The sequence below is a fragment of the Oryzias latipes genome, chromosome 21 (genome assembly GCF_002234675.1).
Source record: "Oryzias latipes chromosome 21, ASM223467v1".
NCBI classification, from domain to species: Eukaryota; Metazoa; Chordata; class Actinopteri; order Beloniformes; family Adrianichthyidae; genus Oryzias; species Oryzias latipes.
Window position 1 is genome coordinate 18,151,019 of NC_019879.2, and position 19,994 is coordinate 18,171,012.

General features: G+C 38.7%; 1 protein-coding gene across 3 annotated transcripts in view; it reads left to right on the top strand.

Annotated features, from left to right (window-relative positions):
• sh3rf3 (SH3 domain containing ring finger 3) overlaps positions 1–19,936 on the top strand; it is a 108,668-nt gene extending 88,732 nt beyond the window's left edge. Inside the window, exons 7-11 of one of the 3 annotated variants that reach the window (XM_023951220.1) lie at positions 4,650–4,924; positions 7,856–8,178; positions 9,458–9,695; positions 9,768–9,831; positions 14,242–19,936. In XM_023951220.1, coding sequence (XP_023806988.1) covers positions 4,650–4,924; positions 7,856–8,178; positions 9,458–9,695; positions 9,768–9,831; positions 14,242–14,410 — 1,069 coding nt within the window. In that variant the 3' untranslated portion in view covers positions 14,411–19,936. Of the gene's footprint in view, positions 1–4,649; positions 4,925–7,855; positions 8,179–9,457; positions 9,832–14,241 lie in introns of all 3 variants that reach the window. The other 2 variants (XM_023951222.1, XM_023951219.1) reach the window with 2 other exon arrangements.
• The last annotated feature ends 58 nt before the right edge of the window (positions 19,937–19,994 follow it).

The window sequence follows — 19,994 nt, forward strand, 5'->3', positions numbered from 1 at the left end:
ATATTTCATTTACAATGCATGGAAGACACAGAAGATGTTGAGAGATCAGGTTTATTTTTTAAGCACGTCTCCATGTCTGGTTAAATGAGATGATTCAGTATTTATTTTTCACATTAAGTTTTACCGACTACCGCAGGACCTACGTCTAAATGACAGCCCCTTTCAGCAGTATTTCTATATCTGTAACCTAGTTTGAAAACCTGCTGTCCGCATTAATCAGAGGAAGAAAAAAACAAAAATTAAGAATAATAATGTCTCGATGAAAAAGGGAAAAATATCATAAAGTTTAGAAGGAGAACAGTCAGATTCTCCTACATGTTTGTTTCAGACTCCACCTCGGGACTTCTTCTGCATTGCAGTATCAAATACTGATACACACACCCACAGTGCCCATAGCAGTTGTTAGTGGGTAATCAACTGCTTACACTAACACAGGTTGTTAGTGTAAAAATAACAATATATGTATATATATATATTCTTTTTTCTTTTTTTTCACTACACACATATGTAACACCCCTGGCAAACTGTGCAAAAAACCAGCAACTTATACTCCAAAATATATAAGTAATATATTTGGTATCGAGTTGTGAAGAGTGTTGTTTTTCACCTTTTTTTTTTCAATTGGATTTTGAAAACCTTTTGCCAGAACAACACATATAATTTTGTTTTATAAGAAAAGGGAAAAAAAGAATAATGGAAAATGCAAAGCAAAGTAGTAATAGCAGAAGAGTAGTGCAGGCCAAAATATGAGGGGAATCTAACTAACAGCAGTTTTACTCCAATCACCTTTTAAACTACTGTAACAGCGTTCCCTGTGGTCTTTTAATTATAATTTGAAAACCTGTGACGTTTTCTGTTGGCACGAAATAAGTCACCCCCTTTTCCCATCATCCATCTGCTTTACTTGCCAGATTACAGCTCCTTACAACCCTAACATAACATTACCGGTGCAACAAAAGTGCCAGATGCAGCTTGGAGCCAAATGTACATGGATCTATTTTTCTAAAAATTGATGTATCAGAATGTTGCAGAATAGGGAGCTTGTGGCCTGCCGACTGTAGCACCTACATCACTGCTACAAGCTTTTTTAAACACCATTTAATGTCTGCTCCTGATTCACAATGATTAGAGGAAAGGAATTCTCACAAATACAATTTTAAGCTTAATTTCTTCATATAAGTCCTCCATCATTAGAAAACTGCCACAAGAACATGTTAAAAACACAATAAACTGTTTTCATTTTAAACCCCTTTCAGGTGTAAAGGGGTTAAAGGTTATTTATACAAGAAAAGGCAACACTTGCAAAGGAGGTTTTGGGGTGGAGATTTGGTATTTTTTAGAGAAAACTGAAACAAAAATGACACTAACAGATAAAAACAACAGACTTAGAAGAAAAATTAGGAACAAAGATGACAAAATGATTCAAACAGATGCTCCAGAACCAGCAGGTGTCTTCCTCTGAGTATGACTGGCTGCTGCTCATTCTGCACTTATGCAGCCTTACTGAGAGAGAAAGAAAAAAAATCAGGATGGGCATGTAATCAAATGAGAGGCAATTTGTTATTTTTACGCGAGCATAGTCCCCCACCCCCACTCTTTCTTCTTCCACCTCCCCCCTCTTGTCTGCAGTGCAGCTCCGACATTTTTCTGTATGATAATTAAAGGCTTCCAGAGAAGAGACACATCCACCCTCACAAACACTCACAAAGAAAGCCATAACTCTGCAAGTGTCCAATGGCTGTTCAAAAGACACTCATAAGAATGTGGATCCTGCTGCAACCATAATGGAGTCCACTATTCTGCTGTTCAGCACTGTGCAGATAGAAACATGAGCAGCCTGCAGCAGCACATATGATACAGCAGGATGTGTACAGACAGATAACAGCAATTAGATTGCTCTTTCTGTCAGAACTGGATACTTCTCTTTGTTCATTTGGTTCTGCTGTTAGGAATTAAAACTGCACATTAATTTGTACTTCAAGTAGAAGTATCTAAAGCCCTTTTTTTGCCCAGTTGTAAGGAAGTTTCATGGTGTTGTGGTTGTTATAGCACTCACAGCCAGAGGGTCCTGGATCAGACCCCCGCTGGGTCTTTTCTGTGTGAAGTTTGAATGTTCTCTCGTTGGTTTTCCCCAGGCACCCCGGCTTCCTCCCACATCCCAAAACCAAAAACAAGCTTATAGGTTCAGATCATCCCTGTAAATAAGAATTTGTTTTTAATTCACTTACCTGGTTAATTAAAGGAAAAATGAAAAAGTTATAATTGAAAGATACAATGTGGTTCATTAATCTTAAACATGAAGTCATTGGGAAGTGCAATATTCTTTCCTATTACCTTTTTAATTGCAGCCTCTGTGGAGACATCAGTCCAGCCATAAATGGTGGCTTTACTTTGGAAGCCTCCACAGACAGAATCTTTGCAAATCTTAAGTGGTGTTTGCATAAAGAAGAGTGCCAAAGAGGCTTCAGTGCTCTGTGTTTTCAATTCCAAAACATCTCTTTTTTTGTGAGAGAAACAGTAAAGAAACACTGTATACTGTTAAAGCTATTAAACTGCCTTTTTTTAAATTAGTTTCAGAAATTAATTAGAAAACTGGAAACATGTATCCTAGTATGTTATTTAGTCTATCTAAGGCTCTGACAACTTACATTTGAATACAGAGCTCCAGAGATTTAAGACAATTACAAGACTAGAAGTTAAAATACACAAAAAATTTAAAGAATGCATACCTGCTGAAAAAAACGAGTCCTGAAAATTGATTATTTACCTATTTTTATCAAGAACCCTTTATTTTGTGACTTTGAGTTTCCAGTTTTACCACCGTCCTAATGAACAATAACATATATTAATACTATATCAATATAGGGGGTAGGGGGTACTGGGCCCTTGGCAACGGCGGCCGTGTTCCTTGGGTGCTGACTCCCTGGGCCCGGCAGTGCTCTCTCTACGCAGGGGGAGGGATCCCTGAGTTCTCTGGCAAGACCAAAGCCGGGGATCACATTATATCTGAGCCTGGGGGTGTCCGAGTCCCCGTAGTGTGGGTTCTGGTCCCTGACCCTGAGCGCTGGGCCTCGCCAAATTTCCAACTGCGGGTGAGCCTGGTTGGGCCATGTTTACAACACTTCTTGTGGACCCCCTCTTCCCCTGGGTGTCCTCCTCCTGGCAGGGACCAGCTGTCCCCGCCCTGCTCTCTCCTGGACCAACCGTGGGCCGGGTGGGTGGCTGCCTGGAGCGTGGGGCGGGTCTCCCTTGGGGGGTCCTGGCTCGTACCTGAGGTTGGGGTGGGGGGATGCTCAGAACTCCTGGGTGGTGATAAGGTGCTTCTCTGGGTGGTGGTGGGGTGCCCCTTGCCGCGTTGGGACCTCATGGCGCGGCATGGGGGGCTGCTTTCCTGGTTGGGCTGGAGCTTGCACTCTCTGTTCCCCCATGCCTCCCTGCTCTCTGGCTTTGGGGGCCCCCGTGGTGGTCCTGCTGGCCCTGGCCTGGGTGGCGGATATGATCGCCCGGGGGGCGGTTGTTCTCTATCTACTACCGTGCCAGCGTTGGGGGGTTCTAGCTGCCACTGCTGCTGTGGGGGGGTCTTGGTGTGGGGATGACTGGGCACTCTCCCTCCTTCTTTTTACATTCCATCATCCATTTTAGAAGAACATAAACACTCACTTGAGCACAAGCTCACCTTTGCACCAAAAGTTTGCGTGACTGAAGGAAATGTTTCACACTAGTTGGTTTGAAGGCATAGGTATGCGTGTTACATTAAACATTATTTGTTTTGTGTACATGTTGACATGTGAACATTTTTGGAGCCAACAGGTATGTTTACATTTGAGTGTGTATGTGGACAGGCCCCGCCCTTATAGACCTGTATTACATCTGAACCTCATGTAATGAGTATAACCATCCAGAAACTTGTTGCTTTATACTGCTTCATGGTTTTACCCCCCCCCCCCCCCTTCTATAATCACCCTCCTATTCCCCCCTCTCTAACATCCCTCGCTCGTCTTCCCCCTTTCCTTTTCCGTCCGGTCCAACACAAAAGATTTTCAAATATGATTTAAAATGAATAAAGTTTGGTCTCAATTACAAAAGGGGTTTATTCAGACATACCTCTGGATTGTCTGAGTATTCATAACCCCTGCTGTTAAAGTAAAATATGTCCAACACAAAAGGCCTCTCATCTGGTTGCCCAGCTGTTGGACAGGACAAGTTAAAAAAAAAAAAAAATGAATCAGTATTGTTTGATAAATATCTGTCAAACAAAAATAGCTTTTCCATGTACTCTAAAAGGTCCAAGAACCAGTATTTAAGTATTTAAAACTTTAAAAACATGACATGTATTTGTTTTTATCCTTAGGTTTTCCTCTTTCTGTTGCCCTTTCGTAATCACATAAAACCCGTTTACATGTTGAATCACTTTGTTTTTTTGTAATTGTATAAAATCAAAGGAATACACTAAAAAAGAAATAAAATAAAAACAGCTATCACACAAGTCATTTTAAAGGTTTTTTTTTACGTTTTTTTGTTTGTGTTTTTCTAATGTACAGTATTTAGGATTCTTGTGCAATTTTTTCTGATGTTTCTATTTTTATAGAAACCCCAACATATCAGTTTGATTACAGAGTGTTGAATTGCTCTGTGATGTGTATTTGCAGAGCTCCATTTGGACTTGGTGTTGCTCGTGGCTCATGTTTGCCCAGTCCAGTCGGAGGAAGTGGGTGCAGTCCGGTTGCAAACAAAAGTTCCGACCCGTCGTCGCCAGGGTCTGTGGGTCCCTCCATGTCCCGTCCCTCCCCTACACTTGTGACCTCATCAAACTCAGTTCACAGCAGGGACCTCAGCCCCGCCTCCTCTCCACAAACTGCTGCCGCCCAGCTTAAGAACTGCCTGCGCTCCAACCAGCACCAAGCGCGTACCTCAATGCAGCTAAGTAAGCAAATACTCTCAAGAGATGAAAGCCAATGACACTTTTAGGTCTATTTTATTGTTTATTTTTTATATTTAAATATAAGAAATCTCAAAAGTTGGATTCCTTTTTTATTATTGGGTTCATTGAGCTGACAGGTTTATACTTAGACGTTAAAGTGATTCGTATTTGAAATAGACAAAAAAAATACAATAACAATAAATACTTTAGTTTAATAACTAAAACAGACTTTTAGCAACAAAATCTTTCTATGAGATTATGCCAGTGCTCCCTTTGATGTCCAGAAGTCTTATGAAAACACCTAGCATTTTTGCCTCCGATGTTTGAACAATTTTCTGCTTTGCAATGTCAGCCTACAGCCCACGGCCACCAAGGAGCAGCCTTCTGATCCCTTGGGAACTCTCTCCATTTTACCCCCTTAGTTTCTGATTACAGAATAATGAAATATTGAACAGCCATTAATTCAAGTAGCCACTAAAATGTGTGCATTTCTGCAGGCAACCTCACTAAACTGCATTTTCTTCACTGCTTATATGTAAGGGATAATGGCCCTTGAAGTGAGCATCATCAAAAATCAACGCACGCCGTGGAAGCCTGAACTGTCCGACGCAAAGCGGAGGCTGGTTGCTTCCACAAAGCAACTGTTATTCTATGACAGTTGGGCAAAATGTAGAAAAGCAGAAAAAGAGTAAAAAAGTTTAAGAAGGAAATGTATTTAACTTAATAAAAAGAGTGCTAACTAAAGAAAATTCATAACAAAGGTAATAATTAATCAAACAGAGGGAAACCGGTAGAAACCAGCTAAAACAGACTAATGTTGAGGCCAAGATTCTCATCTGTAACCGACCAAGAACCTCTAAAGAAAGCCAGAACTTTTTTGGGTGCACTCAGATTTTGAAGTCATAGATAGTTTAGGATTGCAGCAGTGAAGGGCCTGCAGATGTTACTAAATGCGCACACAGTAAAGTGACAAGCGTACAGCTTCAAAACAGATTATTTTCATTACATCAAATTAAATATTTGTTATTTGGAGGAAGCGATGACGGAGTTGCAAAGCAATGCGCATTTAAGCTTTTGTCTATAAAAGATAGAACAGCAGGCAAACTAGATGCCATTCCGAATTCATGGTAATGCACAGCTTTGGCTTGAAGATTATTGCATGACTCAGTGCTTCAACTAACTTCAACTGTCTTGAAAGCCAAAAAAGGTACAAAAAAACATGATTGAAGTTGTTATTTTTACTTTACCATGGAGTGGTTCAAGTGTTTTTCCAAACGTTGGTTTGCCTGAAAGTTTGTGACTATTTATTAGAGCAGCTACACCTTGGAACTTCTATGAAGCTGGAAATTTTACCATCCAAGAAAAATGTCCATATTTCTTCCATCGTGTAACTTAGACACTGGCACTATGAGTTCAGCCTAAGACAACACTTGGATGAATGAAAGAGTTTTCTCAAGTTGTTCCAACGGGAAATCATTGGTGTGACAACGTTCTCCATAGTTTGAAGGCACAGGTTTTATGTGTACTGTTGTTGGCAGAAATTTCCAATGTCAATGTTTTGCTGCAGACACATGGTTGCTCTGTATCTTTTCTCAACTCAGAGGGAATTTTAGATGTAAAACTGTTAAAAGTAATCACTGAAGAGCAAACCAATACATAGAAGGATTTAGTACAACTGCTGTGTTGCTTTTCATGCCAGGAAGAGCTTGCTGCAAACGCACACACATCCACATACACACACTTGTGTCTACACAACATTTGAGATCAAATCGGCCTTGCTCTCCACTGATTCTTTTCATTTCTCCTCCCTCCTTCTTTCCCTTCCCTTTGTATCCTGTCTGTCTTTCTTTGAGAAAATAATAGTGAACATCTCTTTAGGGAGGCTGGAGAGTACTCATTGCTATGAATAACACACACATACACACTCTGACACACACATGCCCACTCAGTCAAATGACATCATTGTGTTTTTTGTTTTATGAAGGTATAATGACAGAGCTGCTCCATTCTCGCCCCATTTCTTTCCCCTTTTTTGTCTCTGCTCTTTCATTGATTTCTTTCTCACACACACACAAATGCACACACATCTGTTCTTGATTACAAAGTGAAGTATGTGCATAGTGTTTAGTGTTCAGGGTTTCTTTTCTTGTTTTTTTAATCACAAGACCAGCACAACTCCCTTAGGATTTTAGCTGAGTCCCAAATTGTAGCCAAGCAGGTGGCTACAAACCCTGTGGATATACGTGTGAAGCAGTACAGATAAGATACAAGGGAGGTCAGTTTAATGTGGAGGACAAGGCATCAACTGTTAATAGATGAACATTAGGTGAGACTGTAAAAACATTGGAAGTCAGTGAAATGTCCGAACAAGAAAAGCTGTGCAAACGTGTGCATTTGGGTGTAATTGTTAATGCGTGCAGATGCGCATTTGTGTTTTGTTAGTGACTATTTTTTCCTGCACTTCTATATTTGTGACAAGCGCGCCAGTGCAAGACAAATTTCTAAGAAGCTTAGACTATGGGATTTTAAATTTTATTTTTTGGAAAATTATATTTTTGCTTTAATCTCCTGGAGTTTTGTAGTTGTTTAGTTGTTTTTGTAGAAAAATAAATAGATTCTTGGAAATGAAGTATGTGTTCTTGATACTCAGACTGTGAAGTTGTCTTTCATTTAAAAGGGTCCTTCAATGGACTAAGCATGCTTTATGTAAATTTTGTGATTCAGGTCACAGCCTAGCTACTAATATGACAGCACAATGCATTCACTCAGAATAGCTCATTAGGATTTTGCTGTAAAAAAAAAACAACAAGATATACTTTTTTTTTTTGAAATTGTGAAATGTAGCCATTATTTCTGGCACTCATTTGTTTAAATGTTCTCTTTTAATTCTAAATGAAAGCTTACAACATACATGTAATCTTTTGTCCATTTTAGTTCACAGTCCACCTGCTGGAAGCCCAGAGCGTCCCACTGTGGCATTATCTCCCTTGCGTCCCCAAAGCTCATCTCCTTCCCGCTGCTCCGGCCAGTCAGGCCGTCCTCTTTCTATGGTTTCTCCGGGCTCCAGCTTAGGGCCTTCTCCTCTATCCTCCCCCGCTTCACGACCCATCCTCTCGCTGTCCTCACCTCTTTCCTGCCTCACGCCTCCAAACATGTCGCCTGTGCTGCTCAATGGGGATCCAGCCAGTCCACAAACACCATCTCCAGGCCCTTCACACACTCCAACCTCTGGGAGTCTGGCCCCCAAAGCAGAGAAGGTGAGGCTCATCTTCTAACACTTATTTAAGCTGTCGGATACTGCTTCTTGGCTTGTGTTCTTTTTTTATTTACCACAATTATACAAAAGTATTTTATATTTTACAAAGAAAGTGCTTACATTTAAATTATGAATCTATTTGAACCAAATTTCTGTTCTTACATTTTTATTTCGATCACTTCGAAATTCATGTATAACTAATAAGTGAATCTCTGCGCATTAAACAGGAATGTACACTATGTTCAGGCAAGTGTAAAGTTGCTTTTTTGATCACTTATGATTGTATTTTGTAGCAACAAATGCAACCATTGCTAAACTTATGCAGCTGGCATGAAGCCCCACCACTCATGTCTGCTAAGACAATGTTTCTTTAGGGATGTAGACCAAATTGAACCATAATAAAAACATCATACTTATATTGAGGAGTTGTAAGGAGACTTATTTTGGGGAAAAATAGAAAGAAAAAGAAGAGTGGAATAAACAAAAAGGTATGAGAAATGTTATTAAAAATGTGTATTTTTATTTTGTCTTTCATGAATTCCCTGACAAAAATTCAAAAGAAAGTGGAATTGTAGTATGGGGAAACATTCAAGCTACACAAATATCTGCAGTTGTAGATGAAAAACTATTGAATTGCATTTAGATCAAGTCAGCATATAATTAAAAATGACTCCAATTTGAATGAGCGAAGGATTTGACTTGCATGACGGCGTTTGTGTGAGCGTGTGCTGCTCTCTACTGGTTCCTTCAGCAATAACACAAATCAGGTGGCATACTGTGAACAGACAGGCTTTCACATTTACAGCAGGCAGATTAAGCCTTTAAGATTTGCAGATGAAAGAAGAGAGAGAGTGATGTTTTTTTTGCCAATATCACTTCACCTTGCTCTCTCTTCGCCTACTCTCCTCTGTTCTCTTTTGACGCCCACTCTGTTCCACTCATCCCTCTGCCTTTCTTTTGCTCCCTGCCTCATTTTATTTAAGTATTTCAGCTTGAATGAAACATCAAGGAAAATTAGAATTTCATGTGCTTCTGGTAACAACTAGAACTTTAAGGTTTAACTTTAAGTTTTTTTTTATGCCTTTAAAGTTACAAGAGTTAAATGAGCTAAAGGTTAAATGAGTTCATGTGACAAAGACTGATATTTTTAACTTGTTAAAGAAAAAATGTTTCAGGAAGTTAAGATCAGTGTCAGTTTTGATAAAATTGTATTTATTTATTTTATCTCCTGTCGTTGTGCCTCTCTCTTTTCTGTCCACTTCCAATTGTCAACCCTCCAGAAGGAGAGAAAAGCAGCGGGCTTGTTAAAGCTCTTGTCAGGTGCAGCCGCCAAGAAGAAACCTCGCTCGCCCACATCTTCTCCACCCACCCATGACCCCTCACTGGTCGGCCAAGGCGCTGTGGCCACTGACCCCACTCAGAACTCGCACCACCATCACCACCATGCCCGCTCAGGTTCCTGTCCACTGTCATCGCAGGGGAGAGCCGGCTCCTGTCCAATCGAGAGTGAGATGGCAGGTGCAATAGGGCTGGAGCCTCTGCACAGGAAGTCAGGTTCACTGGATACTAACTTTCCCATGTCACCCCCAGCAACACGAGCTGGCAGTGCTTTGATGGTCTTCCGGCCCGAACCCAAACCCTTGTCAAGAGAGAGGTGGGTCTTCCTAACACAAGAAGAATACTGTAAGGACATTTGCACAATTCTAGAAGATACTTTGACAAAGCTGGTAAAACAACAGCACTTGAAAGGTGATTTAAGATGATACCACTGAGCACATGACAACATTCTAGAGCAGACACGTCCAAACCCCGGCCTGTGGGCCAAATGCAGCCCGCATTCAACTGTCTACTGGCTCCTATCATAATATCAATATAATGCGGACCCCAGCACTTCCTAAAAACTAACATTTTTTATCGTGATTGGCTTGATTACAGTATGTCGTAAACCTATGGCAAAACCCTGAAGGTCAAGTAGGATGACCTTCAGGGCCTTAGAGGCCAAATGATCATATAATTACAATGGTTTGTACTTCTGTATCGGATAACTATTTGTTTTGTTTTCCTGTTCAGGGGATTCAAATTTAGAAGTTTACATTGAGCATTTACTTGTGAGCAACACATAAATTTTCGTATGAACCCAGATTTGATGTTGACAAAAGATTTTTTTTCTTTTTTTTTCCAGACAGACTTTTTCTTTTTTTTATTTCTGGTCTTTAAACATGACACTCACTGTAATTTTGGTAAAAATGTATTGAGATATAATTCTATTTTATTTATCCCATTGCAAAAAAACAAATCTACAAGATAGTTAATTTGCATTTAATATTATCATAAGGGTCAAAGAATGCATCCTGAATGGTTGGCCCTCACACATTTTCTCCTCACCAAATCTGGCCCTCTTTGCAAAATGGTTGAACACCCCTGTTCTAGTCTCAAGGCTTGAATACAACCAGTCCAATATTCTAAAATCATGCAAATTTAGAACAACCTTTGGGATTTTTTTGTGGGTTCAAGTCTTCTGAAATGAATTCCATAACATTCAGATGACATCAAAAACCATGTAACTTTAAAAATTGGATCAGTGTCCACACAATATGTGCATCTGGCATATTTTTATTTGAAAAATAGTTTTATGTATTATGAAATTAGGATTATAAAATGTATTCAGCAAACATTAGAAACCTGTTTTTGATCTATCAAAGGTTTTTATAATTCATAATTTAACATACACTGCTAAGATGTTACATGATTTTTATTATCTCGTTAGTTTATTCATAGAATATATCACTGGGGCTTAAAGATTGTAAACTTGATTCCACAGTTGTGTCATACAAGTGATAACATTTAAGCCATGCCTTTCAGTGTAATATCCAGCAGAGGTACATCATCAAATATTTTCATTACAGAACAGCTAATGCTGCTCCTCACTCCTTCAGGTGACGAGTCAGAAGTAAAGAACACGTTTTGCACTCATGTTGACATTTATTGGTTATTTAGGCTTCAATAATGTCAAGTTTATGTCTATAATCCAAAAGTATTAAACATTTTTATAACTTGTATTTACCCTCAAAAAACAATAGTTCTAAAATCCTTATCGGAAATTCTTTTAATTCCTTTCAAAGTTATTGTAGAAGGGTAAATAATATTTGGATATTTTATATCCAGAAACATTTATATTTCTTTGGAAATGATTTGAAATATCATTTCTGTCTTTATTAGTTAAAAAGTTTTATATTCCAAGGACAATATTTTAAAGCCAACTTTTGAAATCAAGGCTTTTAAAAAATTTGTAATAGTACAAAGTATTTGCCACAGATATTAATAAAATATGCCAGAGCAATCAACCATGATCCTAGCTTGTTTTCCTTCAACTACTCTTGCCCGAGGGGCTGGCAATTACCTGAAAATGGTGGGTCTTGTCAGTCAAAATCTTGAACCACCCGATCAGCAGGAAGTATGGCAGAGACTTTATAAATAGGCAGTGTTATATTTAAAGACTAGGTGATAGCCAGACGTCTAGAAGATTGTCATTAAGTGCTAAGGGACACATTCTGGACCTGGTCTGCTGCTCTGGGTTAACCCCCTCTAACTGTTCCACAGATGAACTTGCTATGACTGATCACCATCTTGTTTCTTTTAGCATCCCCTTGATTTTATCTGAGATCAAACCCACTCGCCTCATCTCCTTCCGAAACATTAAGAATATAAATGTGGAGCTGTTTTCTTCTCAGTTGGAGCGCATTCCTTTCCCAAACTCGTCCAACCCTGATGATCTGGTTTCTTTTTATAATAACTGCCTTTTAGATGTTCTTAACAATTTCGCTCCTGTAAAAACCCGGTCTGTTTTATTTGTTAAATCTTCCCCCTGGTTCACCCCTGAACTCCATAAAATGAAAGCCAAATGCCGCCAGTTGGAGCGGCTCTGCAAAAAAACTGGCTCTCCCGTCCATAAGGAAATATACAATGAACAGATTTTACAATACAAGGACTTGGTTTCTAACACTAAAACAAAATACTTCACTCAACTGATTGATGCAAATAAGGGAAATTCCAAAATGCTGTTTTCTCTAATGGATGATGTCTTTCAACCCCGTAACAGTTTTCCCCCTCATTTTTATTCAGATGAGCACTGTAATTCTCTTCAATTATTCTTTAACCAGAAAATTTTAGATATCCATCAGCATCTCCATTCCTCCACCTCTCCTCCCACCCCGTCTGACTCATTTTCTGTAACTCATATATTCACTTCCTTTTTCCTCCCTGATCCCAGTGAAATTTCCCGCCTCATCCATAAGTCCAAACCATCCACATGTTTGCTAGATCCCCTACCAACATCCCTGGTTAAATCCTGCCTTCCTTCTCTTCTTCCTTTCATTTGTGCCATTATTCACTCCTCATTGACATCAGGTATTGTCCCCTCACTCCTCAAGATCGCTGCCGTCAGACCCATCCTAAAAAAACCCGGCTCAGACCCCAATTCCTTTCATAATCTTCGTCCTATTTCTAACCTCCCCTTCATTTAAAAAATTCTTGAAAAAATTGTCGCCTCCCAACTTTCCCATCACCTCACCCAAAATGATCTTTTTGAACCCTTTCAATCTGGTTTCCGTCCCCATCATAGCACAGAAACTGCCCTACTAAAAATCACCAATGACCTTCTCCTTGCAGCTGATTCTGGACTCTTCACCATCCTCATCCTCCTCGACTTGAGTGCAGCATTTGACACCATATCTCACTCCATCCTTCTCCACAGACTTTCACCCCTCGGTATCGAGTCCACCCCCCTCCGCTGGTTTCATTCTTATTTTTCAAGCCGCACTCAGTTTATTCAACTGAATTCTTTCAAATCCCAACCCTCACTCATTTCATCTGGTGTTCCTCAAGGTTCTGTCCTCGGTCCCCTCCTCTTCATTACCTACCTGCTACCCCTTGGCAATATATTTCGTAAATTCAATATTGATTTTCATTGTTTCGCGGATGACACTCAGCTCTATCTGTCCAGTAAACCCAACTCTTGTATTCCACCTGCCTCCCTCTCCTCCTGCCTGTCTGAAATAAAAACCTGATTCACCCTAAACTTCCTCAAACTTAACAGTGATAAAACTGAATTACTCCTCGTAGGTTCCAAATCCACCCTTTCCAAAATTCCTTATTTTAACCTTTCCATCGATTCCTCTCCAGTTTTCCCCTCCCCTCAAGTAAAGAGTCTGGGTGTCATCCTTGATAGTACATTATCATTTCAATCCCACATCAATAGCATTACTCGGTCAGCCTACTATCATTTACGTAATATTAATCGTCTCCGCCCCTCCCTCACCATCCACTCTGCCTCCATTTTAGTTCATAGTCTGGTCACTTCTCGTCTCGACTATTGTAATGCTCTTCTCTATGGTCTTCCCAACAAAACTCTAAATAAGCTTCAATTGGTCCAGAATTCAGCTGCCCGCATCATCACCAGAACCCCCTCCTTCCATCACATCACTCCCGTTCTCCAGCAGTTGCACTGGCTTCCAGTAGCCTTTAGGATTAAGTTCAAGCTCCTTCTCTACACTTTCAAAGCCCTCCATAGCCTGGCTCCCTCCTATCTCTCTAATCTCCTCCATGTTAACACTCCCTCTCGCTCTCTTCGATCTTCTTCCTCCCTTCAGCTCTCTGTCCCTCCGGCCCGTATGGTTACCATGGGGAGCCGTGCCTTCAGTCGCTCTGCTCCCCAACTCTGGAACTCTCTCCCCCCAGACCTCCGTAACACTGACTCCTTTCTGATCTTCAAATCCAGACTCAAAACCTTTCTGTTCAAGCTTGCATTTCCGGAACACAGTTTCTCATTTTCTGTCAGCTGATTTTATTAATGAATCCAATTTATTTATTGTTTTTAACTTGTGATTTTATTGTGTTTTACCTCTAACTTTGTACAGTGACCTTGGGTGTTTTGAAAGGCGCTTTTAAATAAAATGTATTATTATTATTATTATTAAGTCAGGCCATGGTGGAATGATTAGCTGGTGTAGACAGACAGACTAACAAATAAATCAAACCTTTTTTTTTTTCTTTCTTTTTTTGGCAGGTATCGCGTGTTGGTTCCCTACCCTCCTCAGAGTGAGGCGGAGATCGAGCTGCGAGAAGGGGATGTTGTGTTTGTTCATAAGAAGAGGGAGGACGGTTGGTACAAAGGCACCCTGCAGAGGACGGGACAGACCGGCCTGTTTCCAGGCAGCTTTGTTGAGAGCTTTTGAGCTTCAAAAAGACAATACATGACCCTGCAAACACAGCCAGCGCAAATCAAAATAAGCACATATGATGCAAATGTTAACATTGATTTCCCATATCTGAGTGTTCATTATTCGGGTTGAAATCCATTCATATTTACTTTAAACTATGGAACTGTCCTTAAGAGGAAGTGGCTTATCCACTGTGATGTGTACAAAAACAGCCTTTTTTTTCCCAGAGACTTCTATTGTTTAGCAGTGAAACTTAATGTAAAAGAGTTGAAAAATATTCACTGAAGCCACAATGCATAACTTCTGGCAAAAGTCCTTAGAAGCTCATATTAGTCCAAAAAAACAACAAAAACAAATATCCTACACAGAACAGCTATTTCTGGCTTTGACCAGCGACCCAGCCAGCAGGGAATGGTTCACCCTCCGGTTTTGTTTAAGACCTGCAATGTTGACTACTAAAGGCACAAGTTCAAAGAAGACAGAAAATGTGCCCCTTTCTCCTTTTTTACCAGCACAAACTAGGACAAAAAGCATTAGCTCTGCTTTTCCCATGAGACCTCACAACTTGAATCTGTGTGCTTATTTGAAGTGAAAAGAGTCCAGATAGGCAATGAAGGAAGCCCACAAGCCAGCTCTCTGAGATCATTGCAAGCACATCTCTGCATCTAGTCTGTGACAACAAGCACATCGTTTTATTTTGTACTTGATATATATAACTGCATGTAGCATTTTTCATTTTTTTCATATGTTGTATTAGGTGGTTTGTGTTGTCCTGCTGTGATGATTTGTCTCAAGAGATTTTATTTAAAATAAGTGGTGCAAACGTTTTGTCTGAATTAGCTCATTCATTTTTATATTTATATATTACATAAGGGTCTATGACATATTTTAGTTTTATAAGGGTTTACCTACAAAGAATCCTAAATGATCAGAATAAACCAGCTTTTTGAATGTAAAAAAACAAAAAACAAAGAAAATGTTGCGCCAAACAAAATATGGAACTATATAGAATTGATTTTCGTTTCTGTGGTTCTTTATTTTTTTTAGGATTAAGAGTAAAACTAATGCAGTTGGTCACAAAACGTTTTTACTGTATCTACAATGATTTTAATATGTATTTACTTGTCAAAGGGGATTTTTATTTTTTTCCTTTTTTGCCTATAAGCACAAATTGGTGGAATTAGGACTTTTTTCACCTTTCAAATTCATTTTTTTCTTGGTTTTCTTGTTAAAAAATCCTGTCAAAAAACATCTACAAAGCGTGATTGCCAGCCTTAACCTTTTTGGACTCAAAGCCTGGACTCAGTTATTTTGAAATTCTGCCACTATATATTTTATTTTCTCTGTAATCAAAAAAAGCACATCGGCTCTGTTCCTTTCGGACTGAAACAAAAGCAGAGACACAAAAATGCAGTTTATTTGTTTATTTATTGGTTTCTTCTTTCCGCACAAGATCAGAATGAAGCAAAAACAGCTACTGATCATGTCAGCTGAGAAGCATTTTTTAATTATCAAACAACTATTATTAAACCGAGTGTCTGTATTTGACAAAACACTATGGAGTCTTTACTGCCAAACGGATTCATGTCGCAGAAAAAATCTTTACCTCAAGTTTTTTCTTTGTAAGATTTAGGACTAAATAATAAAACCGCTTTTTTCTTAACAAACATCTCTGAGACTTTAGAAAGCATTTCAATTAGATGACATGCAGATTCAAAAGAAGAAATTATTCTGTTTCGTTTGTTATTTTTTTTAAAAAGTGAGAGCAGTTCCAAGAATATAAAAAGTAGACAAAAAAACATATCTGGATTTTCTCAAAGGACCGTGGAGTAGAAACCTGGTATCGATTAACATTTGGTCAATGTAGTATTAGATGAGACAAGAACACATATTATAACTTGAATTGTTTTTTTTTTCATATTATGACAACTTTTATGTGGTTTTTTTACCTTGATTTTTTTTTTCTTTTGGTCTAAGTCTTCAATCTCTGTTATTCGTGTGAGCTAAAATTGGGTGTTATTAGAATTATTAAACTAAAACTCTCCTTATTGGCCTTTAAAACCCTTCAGTGAAACCAGAGTGCCTACTGATGTTAACACACACACACAATTCCACAGTATTTTAGGTAGACCGGTTCCCAATTTCTGATTGTTTACTTCTATCAGTCCAGAAAGCCTATCCATTCATTTTTATACAGCTCAGTCAGGTTAAGACTGATGAAAAAAACCAGCAGATCCCAGAAAAGCTCTGCACAAAACCCAGAATAGAGATTTTTCTGCATCTGTCCTATTTGTGTCTGAGCTGGAGTTTGTATTGTGTCCAAAGCACAAGTCCACATGTGTGCTGAGATCAGCAGATCCCAGCTGTCTCTTCTTCACCGCCGGATCTGAAGAGAACAAGTTTACAACAGTCCGAACATCAGGAATAAAACCACTGCATAGTGGTCACTTTAAATAATAAAACAAATGAAGAAAAAAAACTTGAAGAGTCTGTTTTTCAAATATTTTGTATGTGTTTTAACTGATGATGTTAGCTTGCCATATGCCTCAGCTTCCTGGTTGTTCAGTCTTGCTTGAAATCTTGAAGTGACACCTTTGAGAAAATTTCTAAGCAGCAAAAAGTAGAATTTGTTTCTATTGAAAACAGCACACATAATGATGATGATGCACAAAATAAAGTACCCATTCTCTAAGTCAGACTGTGTTGAGCAACAGCAATCATCACTTTTGTTCCAGTCTGAGCACAAACTAAACAAAAAAAGGTAGTTCTAGCCCAGGAACATGTGCCAGCACCGTTTCTGTTCCAGGCTGTCTTTTAGGTCTGATTGATTTTCAATTGTGGGGACGCAAACGAGTTAAGGCCACAAGGCATCACAAACCCCGCTTCCAGGAAGCCTGAGCTCTGCCATTTTGTCATTCGTTTTTGCATGTGTGTTGGGGGCGTTAGGGGGTGTGGCCTCTGTATGCAGCTCCACACAGGAAACTAAGCAAGCTTGGTGCAGGATGGACATTCATCATGACTGAGCCAAGTAGAATGTGGCACTGTTTAAGAAACTGGGGGTTAAAAGAATCTATATACATATATCTATATATATATATAAATTCTATATTGTGCAGAATATTTATTGGCCTTTTGTGCCAAATAAAGTCATGCTCTAAGCTGGCTACGTCCAGCACTCTCTACCATGTGATCATTATACATAGTCTTGTACTGATGACTCGTGGTTGATATGATTGTTTTTTCATGTCAATGCATTTTTCGCAATAAATGAATTTGTTCTATTAAAAGAAACTGATTTTTTTTCTTGCCTTTTGTGGTTTTTTTGCACTCTAATTTCGCTTTGTAATGGCCATAAAGTGGGAAATGACTCAATAAAATACAACTTTACTCAATCAGCTGCAAAAGCAAACACATTTCCTGCATAAGTCAATTTGGATTTGATGGTTTCCCCCTGAAGAATTTGTCCTGAAAATCGCATCCCTCTCTAATTTGAATTACCTTCATCACATTGTGTTCAATATGGGCTTATAAGGCATTACGACAGCAACTTGCTATCATTCTATGTTCATTATTCAGGGATGCCTGTTTTTCTTTCTGCTTCCTCTATTTTCCAATCACTGTTTTTTGTTGTTTTCTGGAGGAAAACCTTGGCGTGAAGCAGGTGGTCATTTGCGATTGTCCCCAGCACTCTTTTTAAATGACTATGTCTTTTCTGCAGGTGTCAAGTGATGAACTGCATTTGCATTTAGAGTGACTACCTGAAGGTGTCAGAGGGGTGCATGGATGAAAATGTGTGTACATGTACAACAGCTTATCTGTGCTTCATGCTAATTCAAATAAACCTTATTTTGACTTTAAGATTTGCGTACTTACAGTTAGCGCCTAAATTACCTATGAACTGCAGTGCAGAGATAGACTTTATCTATACAGAGAAAATATGGATAAAATCACTAAAAGCATGTCAAAAAAATGCCTCAACATGTGTTACCGCAACCAATTTTCTTTCTGCTGGTCTTGACTCCTTGAAAACAGCAAGGTGCTGCAGGCTCTGGCAGGAAATTGATCAGCATTCCTCTGCTTTATGCCATGTCCTTCTTTGCAAGGGCAGTAATGCTGGAGGGAGAAACACTCCAGATCTTATCAAGTAATAGACAGTTAATTCCCTTATGAGAGCACAAAGTAAACAGGAATAGTGATGCTGCTAGATTCCCATCTCTTAACATCTTAAATTTGGCTTTAATGTAAAAAAATCTAAACTAAACCATATCCTTTTTTTCGTTTAGAACAAACAGGAACTAATCAAATATGAATTAATAGATTTGGATCAAAGTATATGTGCTACGTGTTTCTTTCTCTAACAGTAGCATTAAAAAAAAATATATATAAATAAAATATAAAAACAAATGTAAAATTATAGAAAGGTGGTGCAATCTTTTTTGTATGAACTACAGGTCTGTAATCTCTGTCCAAAATAACAGTGAAGCTTGTAGAAACAAATGCACAGTGCGGCAAAGCAGACAAACACAATGTGTCGTGTCAAAAATACAAACCTTTATTGGAAAAGAAGATAAACTAGTTAAAAGTTCCCAAATAATACTATTTCATCCTTTAAAATAGACGTAGAAATGTGTCAGTCACAACACTTTTCCCTGTAGGAGGGACTTGTATTTGGACATAAGGCACTAAATAATTTTTTGTATTAGAAGCTCTTTTTTTTTTTTTTTTTTTGCTTTAAAACCATTTCCCATATAAATAACCCATTTTGGAAAAACTGATTTTTCTTTACGCCTTGCAGCATTTTACAGTACAGAGTCAAGTGAATACAAAAATGCAATAATGCAAACACAAACAAAGCTTCTCCCTTTTCTCATCACAAACACCGGCATTGTGACCCTATTTTTTTTTTTTGCATGCACAGTACCATACAATTCCGAAAGGTATTTCTCCATGTTCTGAAGGATGTCAGCTCTCTTGATACCATTGAAGAAAGCATGCTAAACAGTTAGTAGGTGGTCATGCCATGTTTGATTGGTGTGTTTTCCCTTTGGAGATACAAAGACTAGTGTTTCTGCTGCAGGATTTATTGTAATGCCCTTTGAGCTAAAACAACTTTTGTAACAGATCATTTCAATACAGATATTTCCAAATACTTCTAATATAAAGTACAGCTACAAACCTAAAATGCTTCTTTTTCATTTAATAGTTTTGCATATAAAAGGTGACAGTTTACCAAACTAAGGTTTTGTTTCACTTCTGTTCAACCTGATTTAAAATGTTTTGGTTCCGTTAAATATGTTTTGTTTTGTTTTTTTTAAAAACTGTATCAAAAATTTCTCTTTAAGGTGTGAGCGAAAGCTAGCTTAAGTGTCAGGATAACCTTGACAGAGGATTTTCAATGGAAAACTGCCCACTCAGAATTCAGACTTTGGGACTCCAGTCTAACAAGTCTTGATATGTAAACAGCTCCCAGTATGTACGGCTGTGGCAGGTTTCCCTCAGTCTGGCTAAAACTAAAATAAGAAAAAGTTTCGATTAAAAAAATAATAATAATTCAAATAAAAGGTTAAGTATAAGCTTAATACAGGAAAGGACATAAAAA